The 18,150-nt window shown below is 44.5% G+C and overlaps 1 protein-coding gene across 3 annotated transcripts in view; it reads left to right on the top strand.

The window, feature by feature from the left end:
• SNX29 (sorting nexin 29) overlaps positions 1 to 18,150 on the top strand; it is a 640,705-nt gene that overhangs the window by 110,033 nt on the left and 512,522 nt on the right. For all 3 annotated transcript variants that reach the window (XM_053556354.1, XM_053556355.1, XM_053556356.1), the window contains exons 8-9: positions 987 to 1,362; positions 14,051 to 14,169. In XM_053556354.1, the coding sequence (XP_053412329.1) occupies positions 987 to 1,362; positions 14,051 to 14,169 (495 nt within the window). The remainder of the gene's footprint in view (positions 1 to 986; positions 1,363 to 14,050; positions 14,170 to 18,150) is intronic.

The raw sequence follows: 18,150 nt of genomic DNA on the forward strand, positions 1-18,150 counted from the left end.
TCACAGCAACCTCATACTCTTGCCTCAGCCTCCCAAGTAGCTGGTGCCTGACACAGCAACTGTTTTTTTTTTTTTTTTTTTTAAGAGACAAGGCCTCACTCTTGCTCAGGCTGTCTTGAACTCCTGACCTCAGGCAGTCCACCCACCTCAGCCTCCCAGAGTGCTACCATTATAGGCGTGAGCCACTGCGCCTGGGCCCACTGGGGTTCTTTTTAACGATTCTGTGGGTTGGCGGGGTGATTCTCCTGGCTTCCCTTGGGCTCACTCATGGGGCTGCCTTCAGCTGGTGGCTGAGCTAGTAGATCCAAGGTGGCCCTATTCACCTTTGGAGTTGGTACTTGGACAGCTCAGGTCCCCCTGTGGCCTCTCACCCCCTCCCCGGAGGCTGGACTGGTTTCCTTGTAGCAGCAGTACCAGAGGGCAAAGGCAGAGCTGTGAGACCTCCTGACACCCTGCTCCGGAACTCATACACTGTTATTTCTGCCATGTTATTTTTGGAAAAGCAGCCAGTCACATTCAAGAGGTTGCAGAGATAGATGCCACCTCTGCATGGAAGGAGCAGTAGGGTCCTGTAGGGAAGGGGTATTATACAGGGATGAGAGGAATTTTCCACTATTAAACAATTAGCTACAACTCCTTACAGCTGTCATCTGGTTTCATCTACCAGCCATGAAACTGTTTTCCAAAGTGAAATAATGAAGATCGCTTTAGTAATGGTAGCATTTTTTGAATCAAAGTGGCTGCTTAAAAGGAAAGATTTTAACATATGCGTGATATGTTTATATAAATCAGAGGAAAAGGACTATGTCTACTTTCCTCAGTCTTCTGGAGACTGATTTTTATCAAGGATTAAAAAAAAAAAATCTCACTTAGTCCTACAGTGTATTTCTCAGCAGATTAGTATTTCCCATAACCTAGAGGTGAGTTGACTTGATCATTCTTTTGTTTCGCTTATTTTTTCTTACACCGTATCTTTTTATGTCCAGATGCCAAATGTAAAAAGGAGCGGAAGAAGAAAAAGAAGGTGACCAACATTATTTCATTTGATGATGAGGAAGATGAGCAGAACTCTGGGGATATTTTTAAGAAGATACCTGGAGCAGGGGAGAGCTCAGAGGAGAACTCTGACCGCTCCTCTGTCAATATCATGTCAGCCTTTGAGAGCCCCTTTGGGCCAAATTCCAATGGAAGTCAGAGTAGCAACTCATGGAAAATTGATTCTCTGTCTTTGAATGGGGAGTTTGGGTACCAGAAGCTTGATGTGAAAAGCATTGATGATGAAGATGTAGATGAAAATGAAGATGATGTGTATGGGAGCTCATCGGGAAGGAAGCATGTGGACCACTCAGAGTCCCCTGAGAAGTAAGTTCCCTCCAGATTTGAATGAAGGGTGTCGTGTTAACCATTTTCTCTTTCCACAGTATCATGCTAAATATACTAAGAGTGCAAGTTTTATATTTGTTCAGTATATCATTTATTCTTCAGGTCTTTGTTTAGGAAGAAGGAGTGTTAGCTTGCTATTCTTCTGAGAGTAAGAGAGGGTAAGGGAACATATTTGAAGGTACTTATTGCAAAGTTAGTCAGGATGTGTGCCTTGAAATTCTTGCTTTATACATAGGTCTTTCATTTTTGTTGACTTGGTTTTCCTACCATCTCTGACTTGGCACTAACATGGGAAACTCAGCACTAAGGGTTAGTCTAGGAGAAGTTGTGGGCTGGTAATTTTTGCATTTATCTGCAGAGGTGTGACAAGCATTAACTTGCTGCACTTGATGCCTTAACACTGGAGTTGCTGTAGATTTATACCCATGGAGGGGGCTTGATGCATACGAAGGCTGAAAGTACAGTAAAGAGCATGGGCCTTAGAGTTAAGACAGCCTGGGCCAGGGATGGTGGCTCACCCCTGAAATCCTAGCACTTTGGGAGCTGAGGCTGGAGGATCACTTGAGGCCAGGAGTTAAGAGACTAGCCTGAGCAAGAGTGATATGTGGGCATCTGTGATATGCTGGGTGCTGCAAGGTACTGTGTATCCCTTACAGTAATTCCTAAAGCAACCCTGTCAGGTTAGTGGGCATTCTCTCTATCTTACAGATAGAAGAATAGGATTCCAGACAGAATTAAGATTGTGAAAGCAATGGGCAAAACCGGGATTTAGGTTCAGATGCAATGTACTCCAAAGCTTATAGTATCAGATACTTTTCATGTTTCCATGTAATTATGAATGTCAGTTGATGTGATGTGTCAACTTTATCAGACCATAGGATGCCCAGATCAGACATTATTTCTGGCATTGTCTCTGGGGGTGTTTCTGGATAAAGTTACCATTTGAATTGGTGGGCTTAGGAGATTGCCCTCCCCAATGTGATGGGCCTCACCCCATCCACTGAGGGCCCAAGTGGAACAGAGACTGGAGGAAGAAGGGAACTGTCCCTTCTCTGTCTGCTAGCTTGAGCTGGGACATCAGTCTTTTCCTGCTTTTGCACTAGGGTTTGCACACTCTGTTCTCCTGGTTCTCGGCTGCCCTGGGTCTCCAGCATGCAGATTGCATGTTGTGGGACTTCTCAGCCTCCTTAACCCTGTGAACCAGCTCCTCATTATAAATTTGCATCTGTGTCTCTCTATATCCCTATTTACATGTACACTGGTTCTTTTTCTCTGTCGAACTCTGACCAGTGTAGTTGATATTCAATCAGATTAATATGCCATGACTTGCAAAAGGTTTACCTTATTGTTGACTATTTAAATTATTGTTTTTTTGTTTTTGCTTTCATGCACAGGGCCTTTTCCTATGACTGAAGTATTTGTAGGGTAGCTTGTCAGCAGTATTGTTCCGGCTCTTAAGACATGGAAGTTTTTGTACCTGAGATTGAAGTCTGGTGACCTGTTGTATTAGTCAGGGTTCCCCAGAGAAACAGAACCAGTGGGGGGGTGTGTGGCTGCATGTCTCCTCTTCCTGGCCCTCACTCTCTGTCTCTAGCTAACTTGTCTCTGTTTCTGTCTGTTCTGTCTCTCTCTGTTGATTTACTTTGAGGAAATGGCTCATATGATTGTGGAGATTGGCAAGTCCAAAATCTGCAGGGTAGCCTGGCAGGCTGGAGGCCCAGGGAAGAGTTACAGTCAAGTCCAAGGGCCGTCTGCTAGCAGATTCCTCTCCCTTGCGGGAGGTCCGTCTTTTTCCTCTTGAGGGCTTCCACTGCTCGGATGAAGCCTACTCACTGGCACGATGCTGGGCAATCTGCTTTACTCAAAGTCTCCTGATTTAAATGTTAATCTCATCTTAAAAATATCCTTATAGAAACATCTAGAATAATGTTTGACCATGGCCCAGCCAGGTTGACACATACAGTTAACCACTATAACTGCCTTTAATTCTTACTGTGGGCCTTTGGGTAACCACGTTGCAGAGATGACTGACTCCACGGGTTCTTTGGCCTCAGCACACTCATTCCTCCTCCACCCTGCTGGTGCCACTGAGTGGAGCCCAGAGGTGAGGCCACCTTGTGAGCCAAGACAGCCACTGGCATTGTGATGTGTAAAAGCACAAAATAGTGCAGAGTGACCTTCATGTGGGCCTGGGCCTCTTACAGACTAAGGACAGCGTCTCCCTGGCATAGGGGGATCTTGAGTGAACATTCTGCAGAGCAGCCTGGGAAGGAGCAGAGGAATGATGAGATGGCCTACTGAGTAATATTTTTATTTTGATTCTAAGCTAATGTTCACAGGAAAGTGAAAGATCTAGGAGGTTGGCACATAGCAGGTGTGTGAGTGGACAAGGAGAAGTTCATTGAGGATTTGTAGCCTCTGGCAAACTGTCTACTCTTATTGTTTTTAAGCAGACCTTTTGGCCAAAAGTTGGGCCTATTCTTCTGTTTATTGGTAATTAAACCACTTCTTTGATGCCTGAGGAAAAATTTTGTTCCTCCTGCCTCAATATTTATCACACAAGTTGGCTTTGCTTTTTTTGTTTGTTTATTTATTTATATACTTTTTAAAGAAGAGAATGTTTGATTTATTTAGGTCATATGGAAAAAGTGTATCCACATTCAAAATATAATTTTGTACACAAAAAGTACAAAGTATATAACAGATGCATATGCTTTGCATATAATGTACATATTCACTACATATTTTAAAAACGTAATTACTGTAATTTTCTGTGAATAATTCTCTCCCTCTCCCCTACCACACACTAGGTTAAGTCTTTCTTAACTCACTTTTTTTTTTTTTAATTGTTGGAGATTCATTGAGGGTATAAAAAACCAGGTTACATTGATTACATATGTTAGGTAAAGTTCCTCTCAAAATTGTCTCTTGCCCACAAAAGATGTATCACACAGCGAGACCCCGCCCTTCCCTCTCTGCTGTCCTTTCGACACCCCTACCGTGTCATTAATTGTCCTCAGATCAAAATTGAGTACATAGGATTCATGCTTCTCCATTCTTGTGATGCGTTACTAAGAATAATGTGTTCCACTTCCATCCAGGTTAATACAAAGGCTGTAAAGTCTCCATTTTTTTAACGGCTGAATAGTATTCCATGGTACACATATACCACAGCTTGTTAATCCATTCCTGGGTTGGTGGGCATTTAGGCTGTTTCCACAGTTTGACAATTGTAACTTGAGCTGTGATAAACAGTCTAGTGCAAGTGTCCTTAAAATAAAAGGATTTTTTTCCTTCTGGGTAGATGCCCAGTAATGGGATTGCAGGATCAAATGGGAGGTCTAGCTTGAGTTCTTTGAGGTTTCTCTATATTTCCTTCCAAAAAGGTTGTATTAGTTTTCAGTCCCACCAGCAGTGTAAAAGTGTTCCCTTCTCTCCACATCCACGCCAGCATCTGCAGATTTGAGATTTTGTGATGTGGGCCTTTGTCGCTGGGGTTAGATGGTATCTCAGGATGTTTTTGATTTGCATTTCTCTAATAAATAGGGATGATGAGCATTTTTTCATGTGTTAGCCATCTGTCTGTCTTCTTTAAAGAAGGTTCTATTTGTGTCTCTTGCCCATTGATATATGGGATTGTTGGCTTTTTTCATGTGGATTAATTTGAGTTTTCTATAGATTCTAGTTATCAAGCTTTTGTCTGATTGAAAATATACAAATATTCTTTCCCATTGTGTAGGTTGTCGATTTGCTTTGGTTGTTGTCTCCTTAGCTTTTCAGTGTAATGAAGTCTCCTTTGTTTATTTTTTTTGTTGTTGCAATTGCCATGGCAGTCTTCTTCATGAAGTCTTTCTGCAGGCCAATATCTTCCAGTGTTTTTCCTATGCTTTCTTTGAGGATTTTTATTGTTTCATGCCTTAAATTTAAGTCCTTTATCCATCTTGAATCAGTTTTTGTGAATGGAGAAATGCGTGGGTCCAGTTTCAGTCTTTTACATGTGGATATCCAGTTCTCCCAGCATCATTTATTAAATAGGGAGTCTTTCCCCCAAGGTATGTTCTTGTTTGGTTTATCGAAAATTAGGTGGTTATAAGATGTTAGTTTCGTTTCCTGGTTTTCTATTCTATTCCAAATGTCTGTGTCTCTTTTTGTGCCAGTACCATGCTGTCTTGACCACTGTAGCTTTGTAGTACAGCCTAAAATATGTATGCTGATGCCCCACCGGCTTTGTTTTTATTACTAAGAACTGCCTTAGCTATACAGGTTTTTTTCTGGTTCCATACAAAATGAAGAATCATTTTTTCCAAGTCTTGAAAGTACGATGTTGGTATATATTTTTTTTTTTTTGTAGAGACAGAGTCTCACTGTATGGCCCTCGGTAGAGTGCCATGGCCTCACACAGCTCACAGCAACCTCCAACTCCTGGGCTTAAGCGATTCTCTTGCCTCAGCCTCCCGAGTAGCTGGGACTACAGGCGCCCGCCACAACGCCCAGCTATTTTTTGGTTGCAGTTTGGCCAGGGCCGGGTTTGAACCCGCCACCCTTGGTATATGGGGCCGGTGCCCTACCGACTGAGCCACAGGCGCCGCCCACGATGTTGGTATTTTAATAGGAATGGCAATGAATAGGTACATTGCTTTGGGAAGTATAGACATTTTAACAATGTTGATTATTCTCAGCCATGAGCATGGTATGTTCTTCCATTTGTTAATATCCTCTGCTATTTCCTTTCTTAGGGTTTCATAATTTTCTTTACAGAGGTTCTGCACCTCTTTTGTTAGGTATATTCCTAGGTATTTCATTTTCTTTGAAGCTATGGTGAAGGGAGTTGTATCCTTAATTAGCCTCTCATCTTGACTGTTATTGGTGTATACAAAGGCTACTGACTTGTGGATATTGATTTTATATGCTGTGACATTACTGTTTTTTTTTTGATGACTTTCAGGAGTCTTGTGTTTGAGTCTTTGGGGTTTTCTAAGTATAAGATCATATCGTTAGCAAAGAGGGAGAGTTTGACCTCCTCTGCTCCCATTTGGATTCCCTTTATTTCCTTGTCTTGCCTAATTGTATTGGCTAGAACTTCCAGCACTATGTTGAACAATAATGGTGACAGAGGACAATCTTGCCTTGTTCCAGTTCTAAGAGGAAAAGTTTTCAGTTTTACTCCATTCAGTAAAATATTAGCCGTGGGTTTGTCGTAGATAGGTTCAATCAGTTTCAGAAATGTGCCACCTATACCTATACTCTTCAGTGTTCTAATTAGAAAAGGATGCCTGGATTTTATCAAATGCTTTTTCTGCATCTATTGAGAGGATCATATGGTCTTTGTTTTTGCTTCTGTTAATATGGTGAATAATGTTTGTGGACTTAAGTATGTTAAACCAGCCTTACATCTCTGGGATGAAACCTACTTGATCATGGTTATGATGTATGACTTTTTTGATGATAAGCTTTAATCGATTGGCTAGGATTTTGTTGAGAATTTTTGCATCTATATTCATTAGTGAAATTGGACTGAAATTCTCCTTTTTAGTTGGCTCTTTTCCTGGTTTTGGTATCAGGGTGATGTTTGCTTCGTAGAATGTGTTGGGGAAGATTCCGTCCTCCTCAGTTTTTTGGATTAATTTCTGCAGTATGGGAATAAGCTCTTCCTTGAAGGTTTGATAGCATTCTGGTGTGAAGCCATCTGGACCAGGGCATTTTTTTGTTGGAAGATTTTTTGTTTCTTTCATCTCATTGCTTGAAACTGGTCTGTTCAGGAGCTCTATTTCTTCCTGGCTAAGTCTAGGGAGAGGGTGTGAACCCAGATATTGATCCATTTCCTTCACATTGTTCAATTTCTGGGAATAGACTTTCTGGTAGTATTCAGAGATGATCTCTTGTGTATCTGTGGCATCAGTTGTTATTTCCCCTTTATCATTTCTGATGGAGGTTACTAGAGATTTTACTTTTATATTTCTAGTTAGTCTGGCCAAAGGTTTATCTATTTTATTTATTTTTTCAAAAAACCAACTCCTTGTTTCATTAATTTTCTGAACGATTCTTTTGTTTTCAATTTCATTAATCTCTGATTTAATTTTGGATATTTCTTTTCTTCTGCTGGGTTTATGCTTAGATTCTTCTTCTTTTCCCAATTCCATAAGATGGCTTATGAGTTTGTTGATGTGCTCTCTTTCTGTTTTTCGAATGTAGGCATCTAAACTGATAAATTTTCCTCTCAAAACTGATTTTGTAATATCCCATGGGTGTTGGTAGCTTGTGTCTTCATTGTTGTTATGCTCAAGGAAGTTAATGATTTCCTGTTTTATTTCTTCTTGCACCCGACTGTCTTTCACCAGAAGGTTGTTTAATTTTCATGCCTTTGTGTGGGATTGAATGTTTTTGTTGGAGTTGAGTTCCACCTTTAGTGCCTTGGGGTCTGAGAAAATACAAGGTAAAATTTCAATTCTTTTGATTCTGTTGAGGTTTTTTTGGTGTCCTATGATATGATCAATTTCAGAGAATGTTCCTTGGGGCAATGAGAAGAATGTATATTCTTTGTCTTTGGGATGGGATGTTCTATATGCCTCTGTCAAGCACAGTTGTTGCAGAGTCTCATTTAAGTCCCTTATATCTTTGTTTAGTTTCTGTTTAGAGGATCTGTCTAGCTCTGTAAGAGGAGTGTTAAAGTCTCTTGTTATTATGGTATTATAGGATATCATATTGCTCAGACTGACTAAGGTCTGTTTTAATAATCTGGGAGCATTTAAGTTCGGTTCATAAATATTTAGAATTGAAACATCTTTTTGTTGTATTTTTCTTTTGACCAATACAAAGTGATCATCTTTGTCTTTTTTGACTTCAGTTGCTTTAAATCCACATGTGTCTGAAAATGAGATTGCAACTCCTCTTTTCTTCTGAATTCCATTTGCCTGAAAAATTGTCTTCCAACCCTTAACTCAGAGCTTTAATTTGTCTTTTGAAGCTAGGTGTGTTTCCTGACAGCAGATGGATGGCTTGTGTTTTTTAATCCAGTCAGCCAATGAACCTGGTCTGTTCAGGAGCTCTATTTCTATTTCTATTTCATTGAAAGCCAATGTATGCCTTTTCAGTGGGGAATTCAAGCCATTAACATTTATTGAGATAATTGATAAAGTGTGGTAGTGTTCTATTCATCTTATTTTGTGAGAGTCCATTGGTTAGTTTTATCTTTTGCATCAGTGTGGAAGTTAGGTTCTGTCCTTTAATTTCTGAGTTCTGGCTTTGCTGTTGATCCATTGTGATGGTTAGTGTGTAGAACAGGTTGAAGTATTTCCTGTAGAGCTGGTCATGTGGTGAATTTCCTCAGTGTTTGCATATCAGTAAATGATTTGATTTCTCTGTCAATTTTAAAGCTTAGCTTCTCAGGATACAGAATTCTGGCATGAAAATTGTTCTGTTTAAGTAGGTTAAAGCCTGTTCAGACACAGTACCCCACCTCCACCAAGTAGGGAGGAAAGACAATAATGCTATAAATCAAACCAAAACAAGCAAACAGAAAAGTTTATGGGGTAAAGTTGGGAGAAATACCAAATAATAGGGGTAAAAACACTAGCAAAAATGAAGTTCTAATTTTTAAAGAAGGTAACTATGAAAAATTGTATTTAAACTATTAAAATGAAGAAATAAAAGAAAGAAAAAAGATAAAAAAGAGAAAAATCTAGAGGGAAAATGTTGAAAGTAAGAAACAAACGAAAATTAAAAATCAAAAACAAAGCAGTGTGTATATCTTGCTGAATATTGTCTGGGCAACAGATGATCTTCTGGGGTATGAGATGTTAATCACCATGCTAATACAGCTGTACAAGATGAAGATTGGATGCCTCTGCTGATTTCTCAAACCCTGCAGGGTGGAGAACCTAAATCTCTCCTCAGCCACTTAAAAAGCACTTTAAACTGCTAACCCTGGCTAAGTAGAAGGCGGTTCTGGGATGACTTGTCCCAGATCTTGTTGCTGGGATCACTTGTCCCTGGGATCACTCCTGAAGTAGCTGCCCGCTTTCCCTGTGTGCGAAAACCGGTCTCACTTGGGCCAGTGCTGTAAGGTGTTTCAGTCCCCGTCTTTAGGCTGCTCAGTCATTAGATTACTTGCCCAAGGTCTCCCGCCTGATCCTCGCTCTGCGACTCTGAGGGCGGAGCTTGTCGGGGTCAGAGCTTGTGGGGGCAGTTCTCCCACAATGGCTCCACATGGCCCACAACCGAACACTATTAGCTCCTCTGGGCTCAGTCTGGGGCCCTAGACAATGCTTAAAGTCCTCTGTACTCTTGCCCAAGTTCTCCCAAGGTAGTTCAACTGAGTCCCCAAGTCCAAAAAACAAAACAGCTCACAGGGAAGGCCATTCCAGTTTGTAATCTCACTGCTGCTGTACTTATAGCTGCCTGCGGGATTGGACTGAATGAACACATGCAACCACTTGCCAGTTCTCCTCTGCTTTTGTCCTCCTCATGCGTTCCAGAAGTCTCTCGCTGGCTCCCGTGCCCGGTTGCAAGGAAGCTGTTATTCGGCTGCCATCTTGCTCCTCCCCTCTTAACTCTGCCTTTTATTTTTAATATTCAAAAGGGATAATATCTTTATTTTAGACAGGAATTTTTCTATCACTTTATGTGTGCTCCATGACACTAGTAGGGAAGTCAGCAGGGGTGGGGTGGGATGGGCATAATTCAAAAAGAATTATAGACATACGAAGAGATGTTGTATCTCACTAGTCATTAAGCAAGTGCAGTTAACCAAGATGCTGTGTTTTACCATCATGTTTGCCAAGAGCTCTGGGTTCTTGCCCTGCTGGAAGGGGTGAGCTTGCTTGGGGCCTCAGTTCCAGGCACCTAGTAGGCGCTCATCACATGCATGCAACCACTGAGGTGGACGGACGGGGGGAGAGGCTGTCCTAGGTCTTTCTGTAGTCAGCTGTTAATGACCCTGGGGGAGAATAGTTTGACAAAATGTCACAAGCCTTAGAAATGTTTACCCGGGTGATCTGCTAATCCCTCTGCTGAGCATCTGCCCTGAGGACATACCCTTTACTCAGGGAAAAGTGGTTGTGTCTAGATACCAAAGTCCTTACTCAGAGAAGCAAAACACTGGAGCTTACTGACCTCAATGTGCAGCCACCAGGGATGATTAACAGCCTTAAAGTCTTAATGTTTAGCTACTTTAATATCTCAAATGATGTTTAAGACTATCCAGTAGTATGAAGGCGAGCTAACGAAGAAAAGGAAGATATGAAATTCTATTTCAAATCTATTTAGTTTTATTATAACTGTGTGAAGAAAAATGTGTATAGCAAGCCAGAAAAAAGGCACTCAGGAGTCTGTGTCTGACCCGCTTTTGGGTAATGTGGGTGGGTGTTTCTTTGTTTGTTTGTTTGTTTTTTTTTTTTTCTCTTGCTTTTGGCATTTTCTGGGTTTTGAAATAAGTGTCATAATTTTCTTAATGAAAAGCAGCACTCAGTATGTTTTCAGCTAAGCATGGAACCATCTGGTTCGTTCATTTCCCCCTTGGGAATCTCTTTCATATAACTTATTTTGAGATGGTGGCCCTTGGAGCTCACTTTTTCTTGAGTTCCCAATCTCATCCTGTCTGGGGCACTAGAGTATGCTACATGGAGGAGCAAGAATTGTCTCAGAAGGAGTATAAATTCCCACCTGCCTGGAACCCCGTGCAGTAGCTGGGAAGGACCTGGCTGCTTCTGCTGTCTCTTCCTGACAGGGTCCGTGACTGTCTCGGGGTGTCTACCCCTTCCCCAGCTGCTGGATCAGAGCCTCTCGGTGGGGAAGGGGTGTCTCTGAGAAGATTCTAGAGGCACAGGCAGGCTCATCTGGGACTCGGCTCAAGTCTGGTTCTGCTGCCAGGACATTGGCAAGAGGGGTGCCTCTTTTACCCCCAGCCTGCCGTCTGAGTCTCATAGGATTAAATGATACAATTTAAAGAATGCTGTTAGGACTGTTTCCTCTATGTTTCTCCCTTGGTGCCAAATGTCTTACCAAAAGGTAGAGAAAACTAAAAGAGTTTTTACCTAGAGCCTCTAAAAGAAGAGCTAGCAGACTATCCTGCAGGCCAATTCTGCCCCTAAGCTACGAATGGTTGTTGCATTTTTAAAGAGTTGTAAAGAGATACCACTAAAGAAGAGTGTCACAGAACTTACACTATTTACTGTCTGGTTGTCTACAGAAAAAGTGTGTTGCTTCCTGCTGTGAAATAAAGAAAAACTGTATAAATAACATCAGAAGGTGGTGACCCATTAGAATTGTATTTGGTGGACCTGGGGGCTCCAGTCCCACAGCTGGTTGCTCACAGCTGGTGACCTTGGACAAGCCACATCATCTCTGAGTTTTCTTTTTCCTCCTTCTATATCTAAGATTTCTTTTCTTCCTTTCCCAACCCCGCTTTTCCTTCCTCTGTTAAGAAGGTGTGATTATGGTCTGTTTTGATCTTCCTTAGAAAGGGATTCTACAGACTTTAAAGTACCGTTGGCCCTCTTTGTGGGCCATGGATTCAAACAACTGTGGATCAAAAATATTTGAAAGAAATAATAACAACATAATAAAAATAATATAAATAAAAACACTGCAACAACTATTTACATAGCATTTACATCGTATTGAGTATTACAAGAAATCTAGAGATGATTTAAAGTACAAATACAGGAGGATGTGCTTTTTTTTTTCATTGCTTTTTGCATTTATTTTATGTTGTGTCTATTCTATAAGTTTTTGTTTCTTCAGTTTCTTCTGGGATATCATTTTTTTCTGTGCAGTCTCCTCTTCTGGTTTTAGAACAGTTTGTTCCTTGCTGGTAAGGGTCACCTTGATGTGGCAGGAGGAGCTCACATATGGGCTGATGTGACCATGAGCTCTGTAAGGTGGGGCGCATCCTGGGTGCTCTCTTCACCTGGTTATGCAGGAGGAGCTCACGTATGGGCTGATGCGACCATGAGCTCTGTAAGGTGGGGCGCATCCTGGGTGCTCACTTCACCTGGTTATGCAGGGGGAGCTCACATATGGGCTGATGCGACCATGAGCTCTGTAAGGTGGGGCGCATCCTGGGTGCTCTCTTCACCTGCTTATGCAGGGGGAGCTCACGTATGGGCTGATGCGACCATGAGCTCTGTGAGGTGGGGCACATCCTGGGTGCTCTCTTCACCTGCTTATGCAGGGGGAGCTCACGTATGGGCTGATGCGACCATGAGCTCTGTGAGGTGGGACGCATCCTGGGTGCTCTCTTCACCTGGTTATGCAGGGGGAGCTCACGTATGGGCTGATGCGACCATGAGCTCTGTGAGGTGGGACGCATCCTGGGTGCTCTCTTCACCTGGTTATGCAGGGGGAGCTCACGTATGGGCTGATGCAATCATGAGCTCTGTGAGGTGGGACGCATCCTGAGTGCTCTCTTCACCTGGTTATGCAGAGGAACCAGAGAATCTGCATGTAAGTCCTTAATTTCAGCATTGCTCTCTGCATTTTTAAGCATTTGCCGGAAAAATTCAGCACTTTTTTGAGCCACCAATCCTGTCTCCAGGCCCTAGGCACACTTACTAACTTTGTAATGTTGGAAGAGTGTGCACTGTTTCTTTAAAGTGATGTCTTTTAGATGCTTGGTGGCTTTTTGTATATGCATGCTCTTGATGGCCTAGGCAATTTCACCTGTGTTCTTAAAGTGAATACAAAGATCTGAGCCTCTCAACTTGCATGACTTTATGTGGTTTTCTGGGTGAAATGAATAGCGAGCCATTTTCACAGACCACCTCAGGCCGCTTAGAGGAAGATGAACAGCAGTGAGGATGTGCATAGGTTTTATCCAAACTCTACACTATTTTGTACAAGGCACTGTAGCATCCTCGGATTTGCTGGGGTCTTGGAACTAATGCCCTTGGATACCAAGGGATGCCTGTACTACATCAGTGCAAATTGGTATTTATTAGTGTTTCCTGATTGCCAGTGCTGCAGTGGGAAAATACTCTCTCAGACACACTCAGCTGAGCCAGCCTGGAGGTACAAAGATGGTACATGTTGGTTTTGTGCTTTGTGGGTAAGGTGACATTAAAACATCGTATGAGCCTAGTTAATACTTGAGCTGAGCCTGTCCCTTGGAAGGGACTCAATCGTAATGTGGTCTGATTCTGTTCTTTTACCCACAATGGTCTGAGAACCCGTGAGGGGCAGCCACACTAGCCGAAGGTCAGGTGGCCGCCATCATTTCAGAAGCTGGAGCACGTGGTGTTCCTCCTGTCTCTGCCCATCGTACGCTCCATTCCTGTCCCCTCCCCTCCTGTAGCTTCTCTCCCCTTAGGAGCTGGGCTCCTTCCAGCTTTCTTCTTTAGGGTGGCTACTTGATCTTCCTCATCGGCTCCATGCATGTGAGCTGCCATTTTATAGCTTCTCCAGGACTATCGGCTCCATGAGGGCAGCATAGTTTGCTGGCTCTTTTACCACTCGTAGCGAGCACAGTACCTGGTGTTTAGTAGGATTCAGGAAACATGGGTTGAAAGAGGTCTGGATCTGGACTGCAGACTCCTCACTTCCAGCCCTGCTGCCCCCTGTTTTCAGCCCCACCATGGCCTGGTTGGTTTCTGGAGGGCACTTGTGGATTTCTTGCAGATGCTTGTGGTGAGTCACCGCCCTCAGGTCACAGGGGTGTATTCTTTCATCGCAGGCCGCTGGATGGGAACGCCTGCCTCTCCCAGATGCACGGCTGGGCCCCACTGCAGGTGCTGCACGGCGACTCCGACATCCTCTTCCCCGTCAGCGGAGTGGGCTCCTGCAGCCCGGCAGGTGGGTGTTTACTGATCATTCTTTTTCTCCAGGCAGAGCTGTGACTTTGAGTTACCTACACAGGTAGAACGGGAGCCTGGAGGTGTGGGGCTCAGGCCAGAGTAGGCTTGTTGAGATTCAGGGGATGGCTGAACTGGGGGCAGGTTACCAGGGAGCCCCCATTGCTGCTTTCCACCTCACCAGTGGCTTGTTGAACTTGGTCATATAAAAGTTGACCATAAGTAGTGACCATTATTTTGCCTCTTCAGAGGTGGGAGAAGGTAACTGAATGCCCATCTGCAAAGCCCTGGAGCCCTGTGCAGCAGGTGCTTGGGGAGCAGGAAGTAGCTTGGTTCGGACCTGTCGTTAGTTATGGGTGTTTCTATACCCTTCCCCGCAGTTGAGCGTGCTCCTGTGTGGTTTGTTATTGTTCTCTTTAGCTAGTGCAGGTGGGGAGGGGTGTGGCTGAGCTTGGCTGGCCCCCTGGGAAGTATGGCAGTGTAGCTGGCATGGTGCCTGCCACAGAGAAGTGCTCTGTTGTTGTCATTCCTCTAGCGTGTCACTGGGTCAGAGGGCCTTGGCCTGATAGACTCAGGTGCCTTCTTATTTTTTCTAGGAAAAAGCATTCCTCCTTTGGGCCTAGATTTAGAACAATGGTGACTGGGGCCCACCAATTACTTAGAAAGCTGTTGAAATTCTGAAATGGCTGATAAGACTTTCTTTCCTTTCTTTCTTTCATAAAGTCTTGCTCTGTTGCCCTGGCTAGAGTATAGGGGCATTATCACAGCTCACAGCAACCTCAAACTCCTGGGCTCAAGTGATACTCCTGCCTCAGCCTCCCAAAGAAGTGGGACTACAGGCATGTGCCACCATGCCAGGCTAATAAGTTTTTTGTAGACATGGGGTCTTGCAATGTTGCTCAGGCTGGTCTCAAACTCCTAGCCTCAAGCCATCTACCTGCCTCAGCCTCTTAAAGTGCTAGGATCTTAGGCAATAGCCACCACACCTGTCCTACTAGGCTAGTCTTGTCACTTGGCAGGGAACAGCAGGCTAGTCACATTAGCTCAAGCCTAGTTGGGGACGTTCACAGCAGCAGAACAGAGTGGCCTGAAGCAAGTTTCTGCCTGAGCTTCACATTCCCACTTACAGAATGAGGCTGAGGAGTACGTGGCTGAGGACTCCGTGTCTCAGTGTCCTCATGGGGAAAATGGGGTTGTTAACATGAAGGAAGCCCTTGAAACAGGGTCCAAATACTGCCAAGGATCTCATCAACTCTCCATTACAGCCTTGTGAAGAAGGGGGTTATTATTATTTCACCTCCCACTCAGATCGTGGCGAAAGTCCCTGACTTAATGTGGTGAGAGTGCCAGGCATGAGCTGAGCCTTGCTCTTCTCGCTGTGTGATGAGACATCTCGCACACAGCCTGGGAGCTAGGACACTGGAATGGAGGGGACACTCTTGACTTGGTGGGGTGCTCATCCCCATCTCCTTCCCCTCCTGGTCTGCCCTTGCTCCCTCTTCATTTGCACTGCTGCCATTTTTAGCCTGTATGTGGGCCATTATGAAAGTTTTGAGATACATACAAATTAAGAAACATAAAATATGTGCAGATGGAAACAAATGAAAAGCTCTCCTAGCAACACTGATAATCTAAGCAAGTTGAAACTTGCTTAGAATAGTCACCATGTCCAGCTATTTGTAAAGATGAAGACTTGTTCTTGCTCAGGCTGGTCTTGAACTGGTGAGCTCAGGCAATCCACATGCCTCGACCTCCCAGAGTGCTAGGATTACAGGTGCGAACCACCACACCTGGCCAGTTTTACTGGTTTGAATGTCAAGATATTGCAGTGGCTGGCAGAGCACTGCTTGTGTGTTTCCAGCTCACTTAGGCCAGCTGTGTGCCTCTTGGAGTTCATGGACTCCCCTCACCTCCCTCTCCCCCTTTCTGATACTCTATTGCCCCAGGTTAGCAACCTAGCTTATAGCAACCTTAGGCTTCTGGGCTCAAGTGATCCTTGTGCCTCAGCCTCCCAAGTAGCTGGGACTACAGGCACCTGCTACAATACCTGGCTAATTTTTCCATTTTTTTTTTTAGTGGAGATAGGGTCTCACTCTTGCTTAAGCTGGTCTTGAACTCATTGAGCTGAGGGGATCCTCCTGCCTTGGCCTCCCAGAATGTTAGGTGTGAGCTGTTGCACATGGCCGGTGTGTGGTTTTCTTTATTCAATCATCTCACTTTCCTATGCCAGGTACTGTGCTAGGCTCTGGCAGGTGCCTGGAGTTTTTCATGCAAGTGGGGGACAGGACATACCATTTCCATACCTGATGGAGAGAGGATAGCTGACCCAAGTGTACTCTGACTGCTTTACCACCCTGTTCAAATCATCACTGTCCCCTGCCTAGTCTGTAAGGATGCCTGGCCTGGGTGTCCTCTGACTGCTTTTACCACTCTGTTCAAACTCATCATTGTCTCCTACCTGGGCTGTTGCAAAATAGCTTCTCAACAGACTGTCTCCTGCCCTTGTCCTCTACCCTGGCCTTCACTGTTTAGCAGTTACCGGGTTGCATCATTGCCTTGCTCCACTCCCTTCTGGTGTTCTTAGGATAAAATCCAGAATCTTCACTGTGGCCTCCTGGGCCCCAGCTAACCCTGCAGCCTCGTCTCCTTCTATTTCCTCTTTGCGTGGTGGCCCTGGCAGCCACACCATCCTGCTTCCTTCTTCCTTCCATGGACCTGTGCCATTTCCCTCTGCTTGTGCCCTCTGCACCCCAGGTCCATCCTTCAGGTCGCAGCTCAAGTGCTGATTCCTTTGTGAAGGCCCCTGTGGTCCCCTCAGACAGGTCAGGCCCATGTTCCATGTGGTTGTAAACCTTGTGTGTCCTTGTTGGTCTGACTTCAGTTTGGAATGATACATTTGTGCTATGACTTGGCAGAGTTTGTTCTCTGCAGGCATGGCCATGTGCATCTAGCTGCCATTGTGACCCTGGACAGTGCTGGGTCCACAGTTGGAGCTCAGCAAACCTTTTCTGAGTGGGCAAATGGGTGGGCACAGTGGGTGGGGAGACGCACATGCTGTAGGGAGTGGATGCATGGTATTGGACAATGATAATCAGGGCAGAGGACACTGTGGGCAGAGGCATGGAGGCAGGAGCGCCAGGACATGTATAGGAGAAGCAGGTGTTTCATCAGCTGGGTGCAGCCTGTGAGCAGGGACTGGGCTCAGCTCTGCTATTGGGCAGACTGGGGATTACATCCTTCTACTCATTAGTCATGATCTTCGACACATCACTTATAGCTTCATGGTCCATTTCCTCATCTGGAGAATTAAGATAATAGAGTTCAGCTGGGTGCTGTGGCTCACACCTGTAATGCTAACACTCGGGGAGGCAGAGGCAGGTGGATCGTTTGAGCTCAGGAGTTTGAGACCAATGTGAGCAAGAGTGAGACCCTGTTTCTATTAAAAATAGAAAAACTAGCTGGATGTTGTGGTGGACACCTATAGTGCAGCTTCTTGGAAGGCTGAGGCAGGAGGATTGCTTGAGCCTAAGAGTTTGAGGTTGCTGTGAACTATGACCTCATGACATTCTACCCAGGGCAATAGAGCGAGACTCTGTCTCAAAAAAACAAGTAGTTTCTGTCTCAGAGGAGGCCATGAGGATGCCACAGTCTGTGGTTTGTGCACCCCAGTGTGTCAGGCCCACTTCAGGTGCGAGTGCTTGTGTGGTCTTGCAGTATGAAGAGGCCAGTGGGGAGTCACCTGGGGCCAAGTGGGTGTCCTGTCTGGAACGCCATGCTGGGTGGAGGCGGATGGCCGTGGATTTCCACAGTGTATGTTCGGGTCCCTGTCTTTGCTTCAGGGAATGGCTTCTGTCAGCCATGTATCAGATTAGCAAGGATAACAAGAATGGAGGGGCCCTGCTGCAGAAGGCCTGCTGGGAGGCCTGGAGCCTTTGAACTGCGGGGCATAGGAATGGCTAGTGACCAAAGAGTAGGAGATAAT

The sequence above is a fragment of the Nycticebus coucang genome, chromosome 12, assembly GCF_027406575.1.
Source record: "Nycticebus coucang isolate mNycCou1 chromosome 12, mNycCou1.pri, whole genome shotgun sequence".
In the NCBI taxonomy this organism is placed as follows: Eukaryota; Metazoa; Chordata; class Mammalia; order Primates; family Lorisidae; genus Nycticebus; species Nycticebus coucang.